The sequence below is a fragment of the Alosa sapidissima genome, chromosome 19 (genome assembly GCF_018492685.1).
Source record: "Alosa sapidissima isolate fAloSap1 chromosome 19, fAloSap1.pri, whole genome shotgun sequence".
Taxonomy (NCBI): Eukaryota; Metazoa; Chordata; class Actinopteri; order Clupeiformes; family Clupeidae; genus Alosa; species Alosa sapidissima.
In genome coordinates this window covers 31,017,113-31,042,416 of record NC_055975.1, presented here as the reverse complement: position 1 = coordinate 31,042,416, position 25,304 = coordinate 31,017,113, and the positions used below count along the sequence as shown (strand labels likewise).

The 25,304-nt window shown below is 46.6% G+C and overlaps 2 protein-coding genes across 3 annotated transcripts; one reads left to right on the top strand and one right to left on the bottom strand.

Annotated features, from left to right (window-relative positions):
• Positions 1–229: 229 nt before the first annotated feature.
• Positions 230–25,304, top strand: LOC121692631 (zinc finger protein RFP-like). 2 transcript variants are annotated; one of them, XM_042071375.1, is made up of 10 exons: positions 230–323; positions 9,227–9,539; positions 9,812–10,085; positions 16,421–16,516; positions 17,432–17,665; positions 18,581–18,628; positions 18,830–18,977; positions 19,652–19,678; positions 24,306–24,332; positions 24,757–25,304. In XM_042071375.1, exons 2-10 carry the CDS (start codon positions 9,229–9,231, stop codon positions 25,302–25,304), a joined length of 1,713 nt encoding a protein of 570 aa, XP_041927309.1. In that variant the 5' UTR covers positions 230–323; positions 9,227–9,228. The 2 variants fall into 2 exon arrangements, with proteins under 2 accessions (XP_041927309.1, XP_041927310.1); XM_042071376.1 differs by lacking the exon at positions 18,581–18,628.
• polr2j (RNA polymerase II subunit J) lies at positions 13,603–15,658 on the bottom strand. Its single transcript, XM_042071419.1, has 4 exons — positions 15,503–15,658; positions 15,020–15,109; positions 14,091–14,265; positions 13,603–13,907 (listed from the first exon to the last, which is right to left on the bottom strand). Exons 1-4 carry the CDS (start codon positions 15,553–15,555, stop codon positions 13,872–13,874), a joined length of 354 nt encoding a protein of 117 aa, XP_041927353.1. The 5' UTR covers positions 15,556–15,658; the 3' UTR covers positions 13,603–13,871.

Here is a 25,304-nt window from a genome sequence, read left to right as displayed (position 1 = left end):
TGTATGTGTGAATGAGACAGACAGACATGGCAGTTCATAGAGGACAATGGGAGGAGTGTATTATATGTATGTGTGTGTGTCTTTAAATGTGAAAGGGGTGTGGCTTACGTCTGGGAAGCGTGTCACAGCAGCTGGTGTAACTTTTAGAGCAGTTTAGGAGGGGGCGGGGCTTAGACCTGACACCCATTCAAAGGAAAATGTTTGCCCCAGCGCAGTAAGCGCCCACACACACACACACACACACACCTCCTTTGACAAGGACACACACCTTGCCTGATTTTGGCCATCGCTTTCTGAAACTGGGACCCAAGCAGGAACTATAGGTAAAACACACATGCACACACATTTTACACACGTACAGTTTACAAACACACACATACATACAAACAAACACACATTTTACAACTAACACAACACACAAATTTTACAAAAACACAAATGCACATAAAGACGTGCACACATACACACTGACAAACACTATTTAATCTCTCTCTCACACACACACACACACTTTACACTCAGTAGTTGTGGACACATACATGTTCACACACACACACATCTTTCACTCAGTGGACACGCACCACAAAGTACAGTACTGACACACACACACACTTGTAATTGCTGGCATACACACTGACATGAGCTGAAATAGAAAGCACACGCGCGTGCACACACACATTTGTGCTCTGTGTGTGTGTGTGCTCTGTGTGTGTGTGTGTTGGGGGGCTTACTCAGCTGTGTATGCTTCCATCTGCTGCTGAACTCAAGTGGTCCAACAGGAGTCACATTACCACACACACACAAACAGACATATGACTTATACGTTATACATTATGCGTGCGGTATACACTCTCTGTTTAAGTGTGTGTTATACTCTCTCTCTCTCTCTGTTTAAGTGTGCGTTATACTCTCTCTCTCTGTTTAAGCGTGTGTTATACTCTCTCTCTCTCTGTTTAAGTGTGTGTTATACTCTCTCTGTTTAAGTGTGTGTTATACTCTCATACTCTCTCTCTCTGTTTAAGCGTGTGTTACACTCTCTCTCTCTCTGTTTAAGCGTGTGTTATACTCTCTCTCTTTCTGTTTAAGTGTGCGTTATACTCTCTCTCTCTCTGTTTAAGTGTGTGTTATACTCTCTCTCTCTCTGTTAAAGCGTGCGGTCTCTCTCTCTCTATGTTGTGGGGTGGGCCGGTACGGCCTCAGGATTGGGGTACGTTGGTCCAGTCTGGGGGGTGCAGCACGCTGGTCTGGTCTAAGGGGTGGAGTGAACTGACCTTTGACCTGAGTGGTTCTTCCCAATGTAGCATCCTTTAGAGCTTTTGTGAAAACTCCCAGTGTGTTTTTGCATAGGTGCACTTGGTCATAAAGGTGGTGTGGAGTGATGGCAGTGTGGTGGGCCAGGTGTATGTTTGGTAGGTGTGCACAGCCCCTGATGATGTCTGCATTTACCTTACTAATGGTGTCAGGGTGAAAGGCCTTTCTGGGCAGGAGGGTTGAGATGATAATTCTTGAGTCTGGAAATGCTTCTGTTGCCCTCTCTGCGACTGTACATAGCATACTACCAACTCTCTCCTGGTGTTGTCTGAGGTCGCTGGTGCCTGTGTGGATTATTATATGACTTGGTGTCCCAAAATCTGTAAGGTGTCTTGAATTTTTGGGCACCATATCTTTGCTGCTTTCCGTCCTGGGAATAGTCTTTGTTCATCGAGGAATTTCCCATTGGAGTCAATCAGAACAGCAATATCCGGATGTCTCTGGGGCAGTTGAGTAGGTGTGTGTTTTTCTCTCTCTCTGGTGGCGTAGGGGAGGATGCAGGTGGGTTGGTCTCCATCGGCCCGTCTGTTGGTGATGACTCAGATTTTGTTTCAGCATTGGTTGAGCATGCTGCGTGAGAACTAGGCCCGGGAGGTTCAATGTCATGGTTCTGTGCTGGAACACTGGAGGATGCAGGTGAGCTGGTCTTGAAGGTCTTGAAGACTCTGATGGGATCAGAGCATTGGTGGAGCATGTTGGGTGAGTATCAAGCTCAGGTTCAGTATGCATTGTGTTTGTAGAGTCGAGGTATAATCCTGACATAATTTTTTCTCTTAAAAAAAATGGTTAATGGCTGACATTTTCTCTTTTGCAGCAAATAATTCTCTTCTCATGATGTCTGTAAGTTCAGACATTTCTTTTCTTAGTGACTTGCTCTTGATGTATGTTCATCAGTTGTTCCCCGAGTTCTTTAATTGGTAATTGAAGCTGAGTTTTGACCTGGTTTAACTGATCTTGTGTGGTATAGCCATCAGCATGTTCCCTGAATTCTACTATGTCCACCTCCAGTAGAGATATACTCTCTCGCAGCTGTGCCACAGTGTCGTAGATATTTGGTGTCATGTCGGTGGCCAGCTCTTGAGGGGCGGTGGTGATGTTGGGGGATGCTGCAGGGTGAGGAGTCAGCTCTTGAGGGCCAGGGATAGCACAGGGTGGTGCCACAGGTGGAGGAGTCTGCTCTTGAGGGCCAGGGATAGCACAGGGTGGTGCCACAGGTGGAGGAGTCTGCTCTTGAGGGGCAGGGATAGCACAGGGTGGTGCCACTTGTGAAGGGGCCTTTTCCAGTGGATGCAAGCAGACTTCATCACAAACGTGGTTGGTAGGGTAAGTCAATCTCTTGCTTGCTACTTGAGTCTTTAAGGTATGGAAAATCCCCTCAAAAGGACAAAGTGCTGCCACATTGCCTTGGATCATAACTGTGCCATTATTGTAAATATTTACAGTCAAGTGCTTGCTATTGGGGTCTTTGTCTATGTTCTCAAAAATACATAGCTGCCGACCCTTTGATATTCCTTTTTTTGTATAGTTTGGGTAGTTTTGACTTATGACTGAATGCCAGTTATCACGAAAATCAGTGTAGAAAAGTAGGTTTGTTGTGGCTGTTTTGTGACCAAGCTGTTTACAGTCTTTGAATAGAGTTTCTGGTCTTTTTCTTTGCACTTGTAGTTTAAAATCCTTTCTGCTATTCTCACTTTTAATGTGAGGGGGGAATTCAAAGGCACAGGCAGCAGCCATATTGCTACAATGTATCAAAATTTCAAAACTAACCAGCATAACTACCAGCACTGATAGTTATGTTAACCAATCAGCGGGGTGTATCAGTAACTGTCAACAGTTCCACTCTGGTTTGTTTTTGGGGGTTTAGCTAGCCAAAGGTTAGAAGCGTTGGTTTATGTCCAAAAGAGGAGTTTCCTATCTCTCACACTCTAACACAGGTTCTGATGTATTTGTTGGTCTCTTCTTTATTGCGAGTCTCCTTGGAAGAAACTTACCACAGTATAGATAAAGGCTGCTCACTGTCCTTGGCTATAGCTAGCTAACGCTAGCTAATGCTAATACTAGTTTTCCCAGCTTAGGTGTAGCTAGAAGCTAGCTGTCTCTTCACTGAAGGATGAGAGTATGGAAGTCTGTGTGAGAGATAAAGCAGAATTTCTTCCACCTTGTCAGATATTTCCCTTGTTGTTTATCCTCCTGTGTTAGTCTTTATGTTCTCTGTGTGTTAGTCTTTATGTCCTCCTTGTTTAAGTCCAGGTTTGGGCTTTTCTCAATACAAAGTATGCTAAAGAACAGTCTCCCGTTCTTGAAAGTTCGAACTTGAAAAGTTAAGATCGTGAGTCCAGACTCCGGGGAACGCGAAGACACAGGATGCTCAATTTGCAGTTTGAGACAGCAGCGTTCTTGCCAACGGCAGCTTCTCTCGGAACAGCTCGGGAGTCTAGTCATTTACCTATTGCTCTATTGGTCTACCCAGTATTTCTGACATTTACAATAAAATATATAATTCACCAGCTTGTTTAAGTTTGTTTCTCATTGATTTGTTTAAATTCAATATTAATAACAATATATTCACTTGCCAATGGCGGGAACAATGTTTGAAGTTCGCAGTTTAAGTGACAGTTATGATTAACGTTAGTTGTGAAGCCTGTAGCCTACCTTTTATAGCCTAAACATGGATCGGATTGTAGCAGCAATTATGATAGGTAGGTCTATTATGTATCAATGCTGCCATTTCTCTTATGTGAGTGTCACGGCTGAGCTGACGTAATGCATCGTGGAATCTTCAAGCCACCAAGTCACCACCCGATGCATCCTTGATAACACCAACGATTCGAGAACACTTCCGGGAATGTTATGCGTTCTTGAATAAATGCGAACTTGTGAATTGGAACAGTACTTCGGCGGTGATTGATGACGTTTCAGAACGATTTTCAAGTTCATGAGAACACAAGTATAGAAAAGAACGCATATTGAGAAAAGCCCCGGCAGGTTTCAGTTAGCTTCTAGATTCCCAAGGTTGTGTAGCTTAGCAGCTGTCCAGTACTGTCCTGTAGCTTCAGCAGGTTATTAGCTGGTTAGCAGTTTGTGTTTAAAGGTTATTAAGCAATAGTTATTACTTGTTTATGTGTCCAATTTGAATAGTTTGTATCTGTTTATCTTCTTGTCCAAGTGTATTACTGTTAGGTCTATTTTCTAGAGGTCATTCATATTTAAAACAAAAAACGCTAAGGAGCTCATATTAAACATGACTGTTCGGAACTCTCATGGAACTCTCTCTCGCTCTTTAAGTGTGTGTTATACTCTCTCTCTCTCTCTCTCTCTGTTAAAGCGTGCGGTCTCTCTCTCTCTGTTTAAGCGTGTGTTATACTCTCTCTCTCTGTTTAAGCGTGTGTTATACTCTCTCTCTCTCTGTTTAAGCGTGTGGTATACTCTGTTTATTCTGGCTTTACTGGTTTACTTGTACTGAGTCAGACATGAATAAGGGGTTCCGTTTTAGTCGACTCTAAGCAGCTGTGTGTGTGTGTGCGTGTACGTGCGCGTGTGTGTAGAGTGTCACAGAGTGCAAAGACCTTCAAGCCAGGATCAGACAGACTGCGCTGGTCCACACACACCTGTCTCCTCACCCACACTCTTGCATTCACACACACACACACACACACACACACACACACACTGTCTGAAGGGCAGTGGCTTAAAATAATTAAATCTCTGATTCATGTGTTTGACATACTGTTATTTCTATCTGTTAATACTGCCTCTACTCTACTATACTCATCTGTTAATACTGCCTCTAATACTCATCTGTTCATACTGCCTCTACTATACTCTACTCATCTGTTAATACTGCCTCTAATACTCATCTGTTAATACTGCCTCTACTCATCTGTTTATACTGCCTCTACTATACTCATCTGTTAATACTGCCTCTACTATACTCTACTCTACTCATCTGTTAATACTGCCTCTAATACTCATCTGTTAATACTGCCTCTACTATACTCTACTCATCTGTTAATCCTGCTCTACTCTAATACACATCTGTTAATACTGCCTCTACTATACTCATCTGTTAATACTGCCTCTACTATACTCATCTGTTAATACTGCCTCTAATACTCATCTGTTAATACTGCCTCTACTATACTCTACTCATCTGTCAATACTGCCTCTACTCTAATACTCATCTCATTTGAACAATCTAAGCTGTGCGAACGTCAGAGGGCGGGATCAGACGTGACTAGCTCCTTATAATATCGGAGCACCTCTCAGGTAATCAGACAACAACTGCAGTGAGTTGGGAGAGAGAAAGCAAGAACACATAGGCTACTACTGGCCAATCCTCTCCAATTGTTTAGAATTGGACTCTGGGCGTTTGGGAACAGCTGAGGGAGGAGGCTACTTGAAACTGCGAGTTTCGGTCGGTGTGAGCGAGCGGACTTTCAGTTGACAGTAATTAACACCCTTTTGAACAATCTAAGCTGTGCGAACGTCAGAGGGCGGTCTACGCTGATTCATCATTAGTGAGACACAAGGACAGCTGCATGCAATTCCTGTCAGCATAACAATAGAGGCTGTTGCTGAAGCGTCAGCCCGCGTTTCAGCCGTCCTCGTTTAAGACAGACGCGGTCAAGACGAGCAAGTTTACCTGTGCAAGTTCACCGAGCACAGGCGCCGACAAAGGCAAAAAATGTGCCGTTCCACCATATCTGTTATCACCGGCCATCGCAGAAAACGGCATCATGCCAAAAGGGGCAGAAATCCCCTTCACCTCCAGGAACTTAAACGGTCCTTACCTACAGAAACCTCCTTCTCCATGGGCTTGTGGAACTGTCAATCCGCAGTCAACAAAACGGACTGCATAGCTGGCTATGCCAACCACCTTTCATTGGAACTCCTTGCTCTCACTGAGACTTGGATCAAACCAGAGAACACTGCCACCCCGGCTGCACTCTCCACTAACCTTACACTATCCCACACCCCTCACCTATCTGGACGAGGAGGCGGGACGGGCCTGCTGATCTCCAACAAATGGAAATTCACCCCGCTACTGCCTTCAAACAAATATGTCTCATTCGAATTCCATGCCATCACAGTGATCGCCCCAGCAAAACTCTACGTGCTGGTCATCTACCGCCCTCCAGGCCAACTAGGTGACTTTATGGACGAACTTGACACTCTGCTGTCCTCCATCCCTGAGCATGACTGTCCGCTTCTTGTTCTCGTTGATATGAACATCCACTTAGATGCCCCAGGCTCAGCGGACTTTTTGGCCCTGATCCACTCCTTTGACCTCAAACTGGTTCAAAGCCCATCGACTCACAAAGCTGGCAAAGAGCTTGACTTGATCTTCACTCGGAACTGCAGCGCAGACACCCTCATGGTGACGCCTCTCCATCTTTCTGACCACTTCTTCATCCAGTTCAACGTCAGCCTGACAGAACAGCCACCGGCTCCTCAGCCGATGGTCACGTTCCGCCGCAACATCCGGAACCTGTCTCCAATGCACTTCTCCTCTGTGGTTGCCTCCGGTTTACCTCCATTCAACACCTTCTCCTCTCTGGAGGTTAATGAGGCCACAGACTTGCTCTGCTCCACACTGACCTCGTGTCTAGATGAGCAGCGCACCAAACTCAGAGCCGCGGAGAGGAAATGGCACAAATCCAAACTAACTGATGACCTCAAAAACTACCAGTCACTCCTGACCTCCTTCTCAGCCAGCATCACTGCTGCTAAGACGGCTTTCTACAATGACAAAATCAACAGCGCTACAGACACTCGAAAACTTTTCTCAACCTTCAAACTACTCAACCCTCAGCTGCCTCCTCCTCAATCCAGCCTTACTGCAGATACACTCAATCTTACAAACAAAGTGGCGGCAATCAGCAGTCAATTCTCTACATGCCCACTCAACGCATCTGACTCAGATACCGCACTCCTACAACCTCTAGGGACTGCTGGAACATCTTTTTCAGCATTCACGCCTCTCTCCGAGAGTGAAGTATTTAGACTCCTGACATGCAGCCGTCCTACCACATGCTCGCTGGACCCTATACCTACGAGCCTACTTCAGTCCATCAGCCCAACCATCGTTCCAGCTATCACACATGTGATCAATGCCTCGCTAACCTCCGGCACATTTCCAACAGCGTTCAAAATGGCCCGGGTAACACCGTTACTTAAGAAAGCTTCTCTCAACCCTGCTCAAGTCGAGAACTACCGCCCTGTCTCACTCCTGCCTTTCCTATCCAAAGGCATTGAACGAGCAGTCTCCAAACGGGTCTCTGACTTCCTTTCACAGAACAACCTTCTGGATCCAAATCAGTCTGGGTTCAAAAGCGACCACTCTACCGAAACGGCTCTGCTGTCTGTAACAGAAGCCTTAAAAGAAGCCAGGGTCGCTAACATGGGAATCTCCGGTTCTGCTCTCTCCTGGTTTGAATCCTACCTCACAGGACGCTCGTTTAACGTATCATGGCTTGGTCAGCTATCTGCACCTCACCATCTCACCACAGGGGTCCCCCAGGGCTCAGTGCTGGGCCCCCTTCTCTTTGCTATCTACACCACCTCCTTGGGACAGATTATCCGTTCGCATGGCTTCTCATACCACTGCTATGCAGACGACACACAGCTCTATCTGTCCTTTCCACCTGATGACCCCTTGATTTCAGCACGGATCTCGGATTGCCTCTCAGACATAGCTACATGGATGAAGGCACACCACCTCCAGCTGAACCTCTCAAAGACTGAACTGCTGGTCCTCCCAGCTAAACCTACCATACACCACGACATCAACATCAAATTTGACTCCCTGTCTGTTTCACCTACCAGGACTGCAAGAAATCTAGACAACCAACTAAACTTCTCAGATCATGTTGCCTCAGTCGCCCGGTCATGCCGTTTCGCACTCTACAACATACGGAAAATCAGGACTTACTTGACTCAAGATGCTACCCAACTTCTGGTTCAGGCAATAGTCATCTCACGACTCGACTACTGCAATACCCTCCTGACAGGTCTCCCAGCCTGCGCAGTGAAACCACTTCAGATGATCCAGAACGCGGCGGCGCGCCTGGTCTACAACCAACCCAAAAGGCACATGTTACCCCGCTGCTCATCCAGCTACACTGGCTACCTATGGCGGCCCGCATCAAATTCAAGGCTCTAACGCTTGCCTACAAAGTAGTCTCCGGTTCTGCTCCTCTGCCAATCCAAACTTTTCTCATCTGTTGTTACTCGTTGGTGGAACACACTGCCAGTTCCTACAAGGGCAGGGACATCCTTCTCCATTTTCAAAAAACTCCTGAAGACCCAGCTCTTTAGAGAACATCTCCTCTCATAGCAACACTTACAACAAGTCTTACTGATCCTAGCACTCACCAGCCGTCTTAAACTGACAAGTAACTGTTAAAAACAACACTCACTGATGCACTTATTCTTACTGTACCGTAATGTTTTTAAATTGTCCTAAAATTGTTGAGAATTGCTCTAAAACTTAAACTGTTTACCATGTTGTTAGTCGCGTTGGCTAAAAAAGCGTCAGCCAAATGTAATGTAATGTAATGTAATGTAAAATGTAATCTGTTAATACTCATCTGTTAATACTGCCTCTACTATACTCTACTCATCTGTTAATACTGCCTCTACTCTATTCTAATATTCATCTGTTAATACTGCCTCTACTCTACTCTAATACTCATCTGTTAATACTGCCTCTACTCTACTCTAATACTCATCTGTTAATACTGCCTCTACTCTACTATACTCATCTGTTAATACTGCCTCTACTCTACTATACTCATCTGTTAATACTGCCTCTACTATACTCATCTATATCATGTCCCAGTAGCACTGTCTAGTAGCAGCTAAATGACTAAATTTAAATGTAAATTGTTCTTTGTGTTGTTGTTGTTGTTTTTAGCCATGGCAACCTCTGGCAGCGTGCTGTCCGCAGACCAGTTCCAGTGCCCGATCTGTCTGGACGTGCTGTCGGAGCCGGTCAGCACGCCGTGCGGTCACAACTTCTGCAGTGGCTGCATCAAGCGCTCCTGGGACAGCGCGGTGGTGTGCCAGTGTCCACTCTGCAAAGAGACCTTCTTCCGCCGCCCGGCGCTCCGCGTCAACACGACGCTACGCGAGGTGGCCGAGCTCGTCCGCACGCAGAGGGACAGCGGACACGACCTCACGCCTGCACAGCCAGGAGACGTGCCCTGCGACATCTGCAGCGGAGAGGGGTGTGTGTGTGTGTGTCACTGATGCCCTGTAATGTCTGTACCCTAGAGGGGTGTGTGTGTGTGCTTGTGTGTCTGGTGGGTGGTGCCCTGTAATGTCTGTAGTATAGAGTATGCGTGTGTGTGTGTGTGTGTGTGTGTTGGTCACTAGTATATGATCATTGGAGAATATACAGTACAATGATTTAGTATCAACAGTTATTGACATGAGAATGCACTCAGTTGGGGCTTTGAACCTCTAAAGTGTGTGTTCACTGATGACCTTTGACCCCCAGGGGCAGCCGTCTCCGCGCCCTCAAGTCCTGCCTGGACTGCGGCACGTCGTTCTGCGCGCTGCACCTGGAGCTCCACCAGAGGGCGCCGGCGCTGCAGAGGCACATGCTCAGTGAGCCGCTGGCCGACCTGGAGGGGCGCGTGTGCCAGAAGCACCGGCGCCCGCTGGAGCTGTTCTGCAGGGACGACCACATGTGTGTGTGCCAGTTCTGCACCGAGGGAGAACACAAGAACCACAGCACAGTTCCCCTGGAGGAGGAGGGCAAGGACAGGAAGGTCAGAGACCTCTGTGTGTGTGTTGTGTGTATGTGGGTGTGGAGGAGAGGCCAAAGACAGGAAGGTCAGAGACCTGTGTGTGTGTGTGTATGTGTATGTGTATAGTGTGTATGTGTGTGGGTGTAGTGTGTGTGTGTAGTGTGTGTGTGTGTATGTATGTGTGTGTGTGTATGTATGTATAGTGTATGTGTGTGTGTATGTAGATAACATTGCTGCTTCAATCCGGTCACCAATTCATGCATTGCATGATCTTGCTGTGCGTGCAATACAATGTGTGTGTGTGTTGTGTGTATGTGGGTGTGGAGGAGAGGCCAAAGACAGGAAGGTCAGAACCCCATGTCATCATCATAATAACATCATCCCCATAATGATATAATACAGTATACCTTTCACCTCCCCAGCCCTATAGAATATATACATCATCCTCATAATGATATAATACACTATACCTTTCACCTCCTTAACCCTATAGAACAGTGGTCTCCAACACGGTGCCGGCTATGAGGCGCCCCCAGCGCACCTTCTAAAACTAGCCAACAGGTCGCCTGCAGATCACGCTCTAAGAACACGCTCTATTGTAAAGTTTTCAATCGATATTTAAGTCTAGACCAGAACCATTTTAAGAATGTATGTAGCCATACATCTGTAACATGAAATTGATATTGGTGATACCTTACAAATTGTAGCTGCGTTAAATTTTAGCCTTTGGCTCCAAATCCGTTTCCCATTCAATCTTTAAACAACAACGGAAGCGGAGCAAATACATGCTGCTCGCACGCATACACAGTAAAGGGGGAAAAACTAGCTCGTCTGGTGTAGCCAATGGAAGCATATCTTTGCAAAAGTTCTGTGGCCATTCCATGTTCGTCAAATACGGTTCTTGCATGATTGTTCAAGGACTGAAAAACAATTGCTTTAGCTCACAGGCCTTTTCTCCTCCGTAGGCTACTGCCGTATAATGGCCTACGCTTGCCTACAAAGTAGTCTCCGGTTCTGCTCCCACCTACTTGAATGCCCTCATACAGACTTACGCTACCTCCAGACCGCTGCGCTCCTCTGACGAACGACGTCTAGCTCTACCACCGGTACGCTCAAGCCAATCCAAACTTTTCTCATCTGTTGTTCCTCGTTGGTGGAACACACTGCCAGTTCCTACAAGGGCAGGGACATCCTTTTCCACGTTCAAAAAACTCCTGAAGACCCAGCTCTTTAGAGAACATCTACTCTCATAGCAACACTTACAACAAGTCTTACTGATCCTAGCACTCACCAGCCGTTTTAAACTGACAAGTAATCTGTTAAAATACAGCACTCACCGACGCACTTATTCTTACTGTATTCTAATGTGTTTTTTTTTTAAACTGTCCTAAAATTGTGAGAATTGTTCTAAAACTTACTGTTTACCATGTTGTTAGTCGCTTTGGTTAAAAAAGCGTCAGCCAAATGTAATGTAATAATAGCGCTGAAAATGTTGTGGCATGCATGACTAAGCAGGACTGTGCATTACCTTTTTTGTCAGATCATGGAGAGATTTCAGGTGTGCAATAACTTTAAAAGGAGTTTTCATATGTTAGGGTGGTGTGGGCGATTACTATTGAAATGTTAAAACCGAATTGTCCACTGAAATCAGAACTTAAACATAATGGTGGGTGGGTATAAATTGAGTACAAATTGTAACCCAAATTATTAATTGCACAAAATGATTGTTTTTTTTTTGTTAAAAAAAATAGATTAGATTCCCCATGCAAATTTTGAAATGAACAAACTGAACAAAAATGTTGGTAGTGTTGCATAGGCCTACACAATATTGATAATTTAAAAGTAAAAATCACATAGGCCTATTATTTAGGAGGACTACCCTCGCAAAAAAGGGGTGAGGGTATGTCTGTTTCAAATGAGTAGCCCTCCATATGATTTCGGGTCTTCAGGTAGCCCTCATTCCCAAAAAGGTTGGAGACCCCTGCTATAGAATATATACTGTGTCTTTTACCAACATAACCCTATATGTTATAATGCTATAAGCACAGATGAGGAAACTGTTGACTGGTATAAATATAATACAGAAAAACACATTGGACCAATAGTCAATAATTCTGTAAAACATTAATAAGAGGAAACCTTCAATATCAGGACACACAACCCAGACATACAGAGGATGAGCAGGAGCACAGGGTTGGGGAACGAGGAAGGCCAGGGAGTAAAGGTGGGTTTGTAGCCTGGATTAGAGGGCAGAAATGGAGTAAAGGTGGGTTTGTAGCCTGGATTAGAGGGCGGAAATGGAGTAAAGGTGGGTTTGTAGCCTGGATTAGAGGGCAGAAATGGAGTAAAGGTGGGTTTGTAGCCTGGATTAGAGGGCAGAAATGGAGTAAAGGTGGGTTTGTAGCCTGGATTAGAGGGCAGAAATGGAGTAAAGGTGGGTTTGTAGCCTGGATTAGAGGCCAGAAATGGAGTAAAGGTGGGTTTGTAGCCTGGATTAGAGGGCAGAAATGGAGTAAAGGTGGGTTTGTAGCCTGGATTAGAGGGCAGAAATGGAGTAAAGGTGGGTTTGTAGCCTGGATTAGAGGGCAGAAATGGAGTAAAGGTGGGTTTGTAGCCTGGATTAGAGGGCAGAAATGGAGTAAAGGTGGGTTTGTAGCCTGGATTAGAGGGCAGGGAGTAAAGGTGGGTTTGTAGCCTGGATTAGAGGGCAGAAATGGAGTAAAGGTGGGTTTGTAGCCTGGATTAGAGGGCAGAAATGGAGTAAAGGTGGGTTTGTAGCCTGGATTAGAGGGCAGAAATGGAGTAAAGGTGGGTTTGTAGCCTGGATTAGAGGGCAGAAATGGAGTAAAGGTGGGTTTGTAGCCTGGATTAGAGGGCAGAAATGGAGTAAAGGTGGGTTTGTAGCCTGGATTAGAGGGCAGAAATGGAGTAAAGGTGGGTTTGTAGCCTGGATTAGAGGGCAGAAATGGAGTAAAGGTGGGTTTGTAGCCTGGATTAGAGGGCAGAAATGGAGTAAAGGTGGGTTTGTAGCCTGGATTAGAGGGCGGAAATGGAGTAAAGGTGGGTTTGTAGCCTGGATTAGAGGGCAGAAATGGAGTAAAGGTGGGTTTGTAGCCTGGATTAGAGGGCAGAAATGGAGTAAAGGTGGGTTTGTAGCCTGGATTAGAGGGCAGAAATGGAGTAAAGGTGGGTTTGTAGCCTGGATTAGAGGGCAGAAATGGAGTAAAGGTGGGTTTGTAGCCTGGATTAGAGGGCAGAAATGGAGTAAAGGTGGGTTTGTAGCCTGGATTAGAGGCCAGAAATGGAGGGGGCAGATCTAATATCCGTGGAGCAGCAACTGCAAAAGCTCCATCAGCCCTCTGAGCTGTGAGCATTCACAGACATCAGCAACAGGACCGCCTCTGAGAGCGTTCTACTGGGGTTAGCAAGCGAGCACCTTCCTTCCTTGTGTGTGTGTGTGTTGCATTGAATTAGGCCCATGACACATCCAGAGGGCTCAACAGTGTCTGCCGCCCCCAACAAACAAACAAACAAAGTGTCCATTTATTTATTTATTATATAAAAAACAAACTTGGGCATATAGCATATTTACAGGTGTTGAAAAATACATTAGTTTCCATTCCGTGCATGATGGTGGTTTTAGAAACCTGGTTCCTGTAGCCACACACACACACACACACACACACACACACACACACAGGGATGGCGGGAGTTGCGCTGGAGGGGAGGGTTGGCTCAAGAACCTCGTCTATGTCGGTTTGAGTGTGTGTGTGTGTGTGTGTGAGAGAGAGCGAGTGTGTGAATGTTTTACTCAATCCCCTCCTGCTTCTCACGAATGGCCACCTGAAACAGAGAACACATTCCAATTCAGCTAGAGGTGCGACTTGGGAAACTAGAGGACTGAGTGTGTGTGTGTGTGTGTGGCTTAAACCTCTCCTCCAATAGGGAGAGCTTGCTGATGAGGTCAGTGATGGCGTTGGTGGAGAGTGAGAGTGAGAGAGTGTGTGTGTGTGTGTGTGTGTGTACCTTAAATCTCTCCTCCAATAGGGAGAGCTCGCTGATGAGGTCAGTGATGGCGTTGGTGAACGCCTCCTGGGGGCTGTAATCTGGAGTGGTCTGGACCCGGATCACGATCTTGTGTTCTAGAGGGTGCGGAACCTTGTAACCCGCAAATAGAACCTGCGGGTCCTTCAACAGCTGTCTGAGAGAGAGAACAGCTCCATTAGTCATCAGGAGAACCCAGACAGAGTTCACCCCTCAGTAGAACCCACACAGAGTTCACCCGCTGTAGAACCCACATAGTTCAACCCTCAGTAGAACCCACATACTTCACTCCTCAGTAGAACCCACATACTTCACCCCTCAGTAGAACCCACACATACTTCACCCCTCAGTAGAACCCACACAGAGTTCACCCCTCAATAGAACCCACACATACTTCACCCCTCAGTAGAACCCACGCAGAGTTCACCTCTCAGTAGAACCCACAGGTGTCTCATCGTCATCACTAGACACGACAAACTCTACCAGTGTCTGAATGATTAAACTCGTCTCCAGCGACATGCGAGAGGAGCACTCGAAACAATGCTGATGCACACACACCAACACTGATGAACACACACTAACACTGATGATCACACACTGACACACACTAACACTGATGCACACACACCAACACTGATGCACACACACTAAGTTACTGGAGCAATGTGTTTGTGTGTGTGTGTGTGTGCGTGCGTGCGTGTGTGTGTGTGAGAGAGAGAGAGAGAACGCAGGTATTGTTGGGATGTCAGTTTGAGTGTGTGTGTGTGTGTGTGTGAGAGAGAGAGAGAGAGAGAGAGAACGCAGGTATTGTTGGGATGTCAGTTTGAGTGTGTGTGTGTGTGAGTGAGTGAGTGAGTGAGTGAGTGAGAGAGAGAGAGAGAGAGGACGCAGGTGTTGTTGGGATGTCTTACTGTCGGATGATGTTGCCCAGCGTGTGGTCCTCTTTGTTGAGGGTGAACAGACACGCGTTCGGCACCTTGGTGTCCTTCACGATCGTAATCCTACCCGACACAAGCAAAAATAACAGTGACGTCATGTGTAGAGCTATATCTATGGTGCAGAGACGGGAGGGGGCTACATTCGACACATTTTACTAGCTGTTTACAAACAGTAGATTTGTACATTCTGCTGTTAACTTGCGATTTAAGTCTTAATCTGCTGTGCAAGTATGAATAGTTGATTATGCTATTTCATAACGTTTGACAGAAATATCACAAAAATGATTGTACAACAACATGTAGATGCAGGAACACGCTATGCTAACTTCGCTAGCCAACAGACAAAACGTCTCGCAATGGACAATTTGCCGACCGGAAACCGCTCGGTTATATGTTTCCTATCTATACCCTGTAAGACCCGTCTATAGTGATTGCGTTGACCTTCCTTTCACTTACTTCTTTTCTCCATCGTACAACAAAAACGATTCGAATGCTGGTGGTGCGTTCATCTTTGCTTGTGGAGGGTTCTTGACCTTACCGGAAGCACAACAAATACCCGGAAGTTTTAACTTTCCGGCCTAGAGTAGTTTGTAAAGTAAGAGTCACAATCCCACCTTACAGTGGTTGTTTGACTTCAGGTTTCTTACTACACGGGTAGAAACATTTCTAAATCATGCAATTTAAAAATAAATCATGTCCCTTTTCACCATATACTTTAAGCATCAGACGCTAAACAGAGGTTGTTATGGTAGCTCAACAGGCTTGGTTCTACATCAGAGTTAGACTGGGGTTAGTTTCCTGTATCAGTAAATCTAAGTTAGGGACGGATTGGGTCAGACTGGCAGTTCTACACCTAATCGGTAAAACAGGGTTAGACCTTACAGTCTATGGGTTAGACTAAAGTCCTTTTAGGCAAGTCCCTCCACTCAGCGGCCATTTGACAACGCTTTTTGGGCACTCGTCGGGCATCCATTTCGGCAGAAATGGGCGTGCGCAAGGCTACACGACACCAGTCTTGCTCCAGCGGCGAGATCACAACACACGATTGGCACGATGTCTTCACAACACACCATATGATTGGCTCAATGTATTCACATGTCGACGTTTTGCCTAGGAAGGGGTGGGATATGTGTAGACAACGGCCATATTGGCGTGACAAACTAGCCCCATGCATTTCTATGGAGTATTTTTTGAGTGCTGTGTCTCCACATTAGAAAGTCTTTGGTTAGACTGAGATATAAGAAACAAGTGTGCGCACAGTTGAGAGTGGAGCTGAATGAATAGTAAAATGGGGTCAGGGATGATGGACTCTATGGCGACGACAGACAACAGCTTTCTGTGTGTGTGTGTGTGTGTGTGTGTGTGTGTCCACAGAGCCTGCTGAACCAGACACAGGTGGATCTGAAGAGCATGATCCAGGAGAGACAGGAGAAGATCTCAGAGATCAAACAATCCGTGGAGCTTAGCCGAGTAACTACACACACATACACACACTCACGCACATACACACACACATACACACACTCACGCACATACACACACACACACTCACACACATACACACACTCACGCACATACACAGAAACACATACACACACTTACGCACATACACACACACATACATACACACATACACTCACATACACACACACACAGAAACACACATACACACACTTACGCACATACACACATAGAAACACTCACGCACGTGCACACACACACACTTACGCACATACAACACACACACAGAAACAGACTCTCTCTCTCACTCTCTCGCACATACATTCATATGTATTCATATACATTCATATAGCTGGAGTGGGTATACTGTGGTGTAGTCTAGTTAGCTGTAGTGGGTATACTGTGGTGTAGTCTAGTAGTTAGCTGTAGTGGGTATACTGTGATGTAGTCTAGTTAGCTGTAGTAGGTATACTGTGATGTAGTCTAGTAGTTAGCTGTAGTGGGTATACTGTGATGTAGTCTAGTTAGCTGTAGTGGGTATACTCTGATCAACCCCAAATGTTAATACGTATCCTTGCCTATTTTAAGTGGGTATACTGAGATGGTGATGCTTTCTAAGTGGGTATACTGCGTATCATGTAGACTACACTACCCATAAGAACTGAGTATTCTGCTTACTGAGTGATGTAGTGAAGAACTGAGTATTCTGCTTATTGAGTGATGTAGTGAAGACCTGAGTATTATGCTTACTGAGTTATATTGTGAAGACCTGCTGCTCCCTGTGGACATAAATAAATGGTTAATATGTGTGTGTGCGTGTGTGCGCGTGTGTGCGTGCGTGTGTGTGTGTGTGCGTGTGTGTGCGTGCGCGTGTACGTGTGTGTGTGTGTGCGCGCGTGTGTGCGTGCGTGCGTGTGTGTGTAGGTGTCGGCGGAGGCGGAGGCGGCCTCCATCTCGGAGCTGTTCTCTGTGCTGGTGCTGGTGCTGGAGCGTAGCCGTGGTAACCTGCAGGGGGCGCTGGAGGCTCGGCAGCACGTGGTGGAGACGCAGGCCAACGCCCTGACCGCTCAGCTGGAGCAGGAGATACACACCCTGCAGAGCCGACACACACAACTGGAGGAGCTCACACACACACACGACCATCTCCACCTGCTGCAGGTACACACACACACACACACACACACACACACCCTGCCAAGCTGGCACACACACGACCACCTCCACCTGCTCCTCCGTTATTACGCACCTTAAATCAGTAGGCAAAGACCCACTACTACGCACACACGCTACTACACACACACACACACAGACACACACACTCACACACTACTAAACTACAAACTGTCTCCCACACTGTCTCCTAGCTGTGCGTAACAAGGCAAGCAGTAGCTAGCACAGTTAGCTTTAGCGAGCGAGAATAATAATAAGATTTTTTCTTACAAACCAGGAAGCTTTAAAATACTAACGCTAAAAGCTACAAGCTTCCGGGTGACTACCACACTCTATACACCTACCAAATTTGGTGTGTGTAGCTGAAAGCATATGCCAACCAGAAGTTTTAGGGCCATAAGGGGGCGCTATGGAGCTCATGGGCCAAGTGTGGGCCCAAGCCTTTATCCCTGTGTATTCACTGTACCGATTGATGTGTGTGTTAAATTTCATTAAATGTAGTGTTCGCTCATGGGAAGCACCTCATCACAACTTATTACATCTCAGTGCTCACAGGATTCATAATACCTTACTTCCTGTTGGGCGTGGCTAATGCATTGTTTATATGAAAGAATCGGTGTATCTTGGTATTTGTTTGTTGTGTGCAGGTGTATGTGTCCCATGTGTGTGTGTGTGTTTGATCTCTCTCTCGCTGAATTGTGTGTGTGTGTGTGTGTGTGTGTGTTTAATCTCTCTCTCTCTCTGAGTTGTGTGTGTGTATGTGTGTGTTGTGTGTGCAGGTGTAAGCATCCATGTGTGTGTGTGTTCAATCTCTCTCTCGCTGTGTTGTGTGTTGTGTGTGTGTGTGTGTTTAATGTCTCTCTCGTTGTGTTGTGTGTGTGTGTGTGTGTGTTGTGTGTGCAGGTGTATGCGTCCATGTGTGTGTTGCCTCCCTGCAGGTCTTGGTCTCTGGTGAGTGTGTGTTTAATGTCTCTCTCGTTGTGTTGTGTGTGTGTGTGTGTGTGTGTGTGTGTGTGTTGTGTGTGCAGGTGTATGCGTCCATGTGTGTGTTGCCTCCCTGCAGGTCTTGGTCTCTGGTGAGTGTGTGTTTAATGTCTCTCTCATTGTGTTGTGTTGTGTGTGTGTGTGTGTGTGTGTGTGTTGTGTGTGCAGGTGTATGCGTCCATGTGTGTGTTGCCTCCCTGCAGGTCTTGGTCTCTGGTGAGTGTGTGGTCCTATCAGGACGTCAATTCGCTGCGCCCACTTGTGTCCAGGCTGGAGGGACTTATCACTCGGGAGATGGATGACCTGCACGAGACTCGTGAGTCTCACACACACTCACACACACGTACGCACATACACACACACATTTTCACATGTTTTCACACACACCTTGAATTTCCCCTGGGGATCAATAAAGTATCTATCTATCTATTTGCATTTATTCATTTATCAGACACTGTTGTCCAAAGTGACTTACATATATCGACTACTGTACATGCACGTATAACCTCAGTCCCAGAGCCCACAGAGCCCTCCTACTGCCCCTACAGCCCCTACTGCCCAGTGCCCCTACTGCCCAGTGCCCCTACTGCCCAGTGCCCCTACTGCCCCTACTACCCAGTGCCCCTACTGCCCAGGATTGCCTTCCGCCGCCCTGTATGAAGCTTGGTCTTGTAGAATATAATCTGCCCGGTGCCCAGTGCTGTATGTAGCCAGGGCCGGCGGATGGCATGGGCATTCTGGGCAACTGCCCAGGGGTGCCACAGCGTGGTGAGCTATAGGCTACAATATTGAAAACACACTGATTGTCAAATAATGCCACAGAGGGTTTATGCGGGAGCAAGTAATTAATTTTCAGTGGCATCAGTTTATTTTTGAGTGAGTTTGTATTGATTGGGTGAGTAGCTGATATTAGCCCAATGTATGTTATAGTGCTGCATTGTATATTGTATGTTTGGGTGATTAACTGATTTGTCCTCCTGGATTTCACAGAGCTGAAGAGGGTGCAGCAGTTTACAGGTATGTACAGGATCTGCATCCCCCTGCTGCTCTCCCAACCTCCTCCTACCTGCTAACGCTACCCGTGCTAATCCACTGCTCTCCCAACAGCACTCCTATCTGCTAACCTGCTAACGCTACCCGTGCTAATCCACTGCTCTCCCAACAGCACTCCTACCTGCTAACGCTACCCGTGCTAATCCACTGCTCTCCCAACCTCCTCCTACCTGCTAACGCTACCTGTGCTAATCCACTGCTCTCCCAACAGCACTCCTACCTGCTAACGCTACCCGTGCTAATCCACTGCTCTCCCAACCTCCTCCTACCTGCTAACCTGCTAACGCTACCTGTGCTAATCCACTGCTCTCCCAACAGCACTCCTACCTGCTGAAACATTACCTGTAGTTTCTTACTCGTTAACACAGAAACACACACTCGCTTTGGACTCCTTTCATTGCTGCTACTGTTATATCAGCCTACAGAGCTAATTCGGTACAACCGGGACGTAACACAGACAGCAAAGCGTTTTGGAGGCGGACTGTGTATGTTCATAAACTCCAGCTGGGCAACAAATATCACGGTACGTGACACTAAATGTACCACGCACTATGAACTACTGACTGTTTCATTCAGGCCACATTATTTGCCCCGTGAATTTGGCCAGATAACAGTGGTTCTGGTATATGTGCCGGGTCCAGACTTCAAACTCGCTGCAGACATCATTGCTGCTAGTTATAACAAGGCGCTGCATCACTCGGTTGATGACCCTGTCTTCCTTCTGGGAATGATGATGTGATGTCTCTGCACACCTACCAAATTTGGAACAATATGTTACATGCACGACAAGACTGAACAGAACTCTAGATTTATGTTATGGGAATGTGGAAGGTGCCTACGCTTCCCGGTCCCGCCCACCTCTGGGGCTGTCAGATCACAACGTCATTCACCTCCTTCCAAAGTACCGTCAATCACTGAAGAGGGCTAAACCTACTGTATTTCACTGTGAGGCCTGGACAGACAGCTCGGTGGACATGCTGAGGGGCTGTTTTGAGGCGACGGAATGGGATCTGTTTTTAAGAGACCAGGACTGTCAGCGCAATCATGAATTATTAAATGACACCATAACCAGTTACATTAACTTCTGTGTGGATTCAGTAATTGGAACTAAAGAAATTAAAAAGAAATTAAAATCTATCCAAATAATAAACCGTGGGTCAGTAAGGAACTCAAACATCATCTAAATCTGAAGAAAAGAGCCTTCATACAGGGTGACTTGCAAAAAACAAAGGAGATGACCAAGGAAGTTAGACGGCTAATCAAAAAAGCCCAATTGGACTATAAGGACAAGGTTGAGGAGAAACTGAAGACTGGTAACGCTAGAGATGCATGGAGAGGGCTAAACTAAATGATGGGTAGGGAGAAGAGACAGACCTCTCATTGGGTAGGGAGAAGAGACAGACCTCTCATTGGGTAGGGAGAAGAGACAGACCTCTCATTGGGTAGGGAGAAGAGACAGACCTCTCATTGTGACGACCCTGTCCAACTAGCAAATAGTCTGAACATATTCTACTCCAGATTTGACAAATATGATTTTCAAAGTGAGTGTGACACTGTCTGCTCTGGACTGACCTCTGACCCAATGATTATTCAGGAGGATAAAGTGATCTCCGTACTGCAAAGGGTTAACCCTCACAAAGCCCCTGGTTCAGACGGACTCAAAGGGTGGGTATTAAAGGAATGTGCAGCCCAACTGGGACCAACTATCACCAAACTGTTCCAGCTGTTCCTGAACTCCAACTTTTACCCCCAGGCCTGGAAGACAGTGACCATCATACCTGTACCAAAAACCCCCCACGCCAAAATGAATAATGACTTCAGACCCATTGCTCTTACACCCATCCTCAGCAAATGTATGGAGCGCCTCATACGCAATGAACTGACCCACCAGGTAGCAGGATCACTGGACTCCAGGCAATTTGCCTACCAAACCAACAGAGGGGTGGAGGACGCCACACTCACCCTCCTGAACAGCATCCACAGTCATCTGGACAAACCCAACACTCATGCTCGCATTCTTTTCATGGATTTCTCCTCAGCCTTCAACCCCGTTCAGCCTCACCTCCTCCTAGGGGAAGTCCGTGGTGGCCTGGTCCTCCTCATCAGGGAATTTTTGAGAGACCGACCCCAGCGAGTACTAAAATGTATTAAAAACTGCCTCTCTGACTCTCTTGTCTTGAACACAGGTGTCCCTCAAGGATGTGCATTAACCCCTTTGCTATTCTCCATATATACAAACGAAGTACAGTGCAACAGCAGTGACCTCTCCCTCATTAAGTATGCAGATGACATGGCCTTAATTGCCTGCCTTCGGGAATCAAACAGCTCTCCCTACCTGCAATACATCAACACCCTGACTTCATGGTTCGACAGCAGCTTCCTGGATCTCAACATCGCCAAGACCAAGGAGATGTGGCTGGGAAGCAGCAGAAGAGGAGGTAGCAAAGACTCTGTGCCCACCTTCAAGCCAATCAGCATGAAGGGTCAGGAAGTGGAGCTGGTCACTCAATTTAAATATCTCGGAACAATAATAGATCACCAGTTACAATTTCAAAACCATGTGGACTACATATTCAAAAAAGGGAGACAGCGCCTGGCCCTTCTGAGGAAACTCAGGAGCCTCAACACCAGCCAGCGCACAATGACCATGGTCTACAAATCACTGACCGAGAGTGTGCTGACGTTCAACATCGTGTCATGGGCACCTTTCGGTCAAACAAAAGAACACACTGGCACAAATAGTCAACCAGGGCGGAAAGATCATTGGACATAAACAACATCAACTCTCACACCTGTATTCACAGATTTTATTAAAAAAGGCATTACAGGTTTATCAAGATCCAACTCCTCCACTGTGCTTTCCAGCTGCTGCCATCAGGACGGAGACTTGCAGTCCCAATGGCAAGGAAGAATGCTTACAATTCATTCATTCCATCAGCCGTGACCATCCTTAACAAAGAACTGCCCATAGTCAGATAAATGTATATGCGGTTAGGCACTTTATGTATTATGTATTTTACTCATTATTATTTATATTTTTTAACTCTTCTCTGGAGCAAACTGGACTGATTTCATAGTTTTTACCTATATATTATGTTTATCTATTTATTGTGCATAGTGTTGTCTGTGATGTGTGTGTGTGTGTGTGCTTCTTGTATGTCTTCATGCCACTGTCAAAGAAATTTTTCCATTTTATGTAAGTTTTATGGACATTAAAGAAGTCTGTTATGAATCCAATAAAATATGAAAATGGAAACACAACATAAGAACGGCCCAGGAGTCAGGGATAAGAAAAATATAATTATTTTTTTATTTTGGACAAACTGAGAACTCGGCAACGATGCCAATGCTTTGAAAGCACCATAATAAATAAAAACAGATTCTAGCAAGCTTCCTAACCTTCTAGTACTTTTAAGAAAATTCTACCTTACCTCCTCGAAATAAAAATGTGTGAGTCTTCTGCACGGCTTACCTTCTATACTAACGTCCAACTATATAAAGTGTGAAAACAAACAAAACAAATCACCGGCCCGTCACCAGTTACAATAGTCGTTCGAAAAACGAGAAAAAGAAAAGACAATTTTGAGCAGAGTTGCGAAACGGAGACGATAGAATCAGCGGTGTGTGTGTGTGTGTGTGTTTAATATGTGTGTGTGTGTGTGTGTGTTTAATATGAGCGGTCTGTAAACGGCGTGTGATCCGAAATCGAGCTGCGGCCATGTTGGATAAGGCGGCTTTTATAGGCAGGCCAACTCGCAGACGCCTGCACACAATAAGGGTAATGACCGGTAGAGAGAATGCAGGTAGAGGGTGAGACTAGGACAGCAAAGACAGCTACACAGGGGCACGTAACAAAGTCTAAGTTTGAAACTAGCAGAAAGCAGTGCATGTGGCAACCCTAATAGCGCTCCCGCATGCTGACCTGTGAACATTATCCGTGCTAACCCACTGCTCTCCCAATAGCACTCATGCTGACCTGCTAACGCTACCCGTGCTAACCCCTGCTCTCCCAATAGCACCCTGCTGACCTGCTAACGCTACCCATGCTAACCCACTAACCCGCTGCTCTCCCAATAGCACTCCTGCTGACCTGCTAACACTACCTGTGCTAACCCGTTAACCCACTGCTCTCCCAATAGCGCTCCTGCATGCTGACCTGCTAACGCTACCCGTGCTAACCCACTGCTCTCCCAATAGCACTCATGCTGACCTGCTAACGCTACCCGTGCTAACCCGCTGCTCTCCCAATAGCACTCATGCTGACCTGCTAACGCTACCCGTGCTAACCCGCTGCTCTCCCAATAGCACTCCTGCATGCTGACCTGTTAACTTACCCAGATCTGCCCAACTTCCTCTGGGCTAACTTTTATTAGGTGTATCACTTCCTCTGGGGTAACTTACCCAGATCTGCCCCTCAGTAAAGCCATCAGACATCATGTGAAAACCTTCAGCTGGGGGCAGGGAGTGTGTGTGCCGGAGCACATAGACAGACTGCAGTATGCACCCCAGCTGGTCTGCTCACCTGCCTGTCTCTACCTTGTGTGTGTGTGTGTAATAACACTGTTGTGTTTTCTTTTGTGTGTTTCCACAGAGCTCAGCAAAGTCCAGCAGTATGCAGGTAATGTGACATCACACACACACACACACACACACACACTATGCGTGACAGCCTGTGACGTCCCAGCACCATATACCATGAGGCCTGTTACGTCACTTCTGGCTGGTACGCACCAAAGTGCAATAAGCACACACGCAAAAAACATTTAAAACACAATTCAAACCAAGTAATTGCAAAACATCTGTAATTCAACAAAAAAATCATACAAACCAAATTTGGTGTGGTTTGTATTCATGTTCCATGGTGCTGGTGTAGTTTGTATTCATGTTCCATGGTGCTGGTGTAGTTTGTATTCATGTTTCATGGTGCTGGTGTATTCATGTTCCATGGTGCTGGTGTAGTTTGTATTCATGTTCCATGGTGCTGGTGTATTCATGTTCCATGGTGCTGGTGTAGTTTGTAATCATGTTCTCATGCCCCCTAGTGGACGTGACGCTGGACGCGGACTCGGCGAACGCGTTCCTGCAGCTGTCAGAAGACCGGAGGCAGGTGTGCTGTGGGCAGCGTCGTCAGAAGCTGCAGGACGTGGGGGCAGGGCGTTTCGACCGGGCGGCTTGCGTGCTGGGCAGCGAAGCCTTCGCCCAACGCTTCTACTTCCAGGTCGCTGTCGGCAGCAAGAGCAGCTGGGACGTGGGCGTGGCTAGCGAAGCGGTGACCCGGAAGGGAAAGGTCAAGGCCACGCCAGAGACAGGCTACTGGACGGTGGCTCTGAGACGAGGGGCGGGGCTTGTGGCCAAGGAAACCAATCCCGTCCCCCTCGCCGCCGGGGCGGGGCTTCAGATGGTGGGCGTGTTCGTGGACTACCCAAGGGGCGTGGTCAGCTTCTATGATGTCACGAGCATGTCCCACCTCTACTCATTCACTGGCCAGCGCTTCACGGGCAGGCTCCGCCCCCTCCTTAGCCCAGGCCAGAGGGAGAAGGGCAGAAACTCCGCCCCCTTAGTCATCTCTGTTGATCGGCCAATCACATGA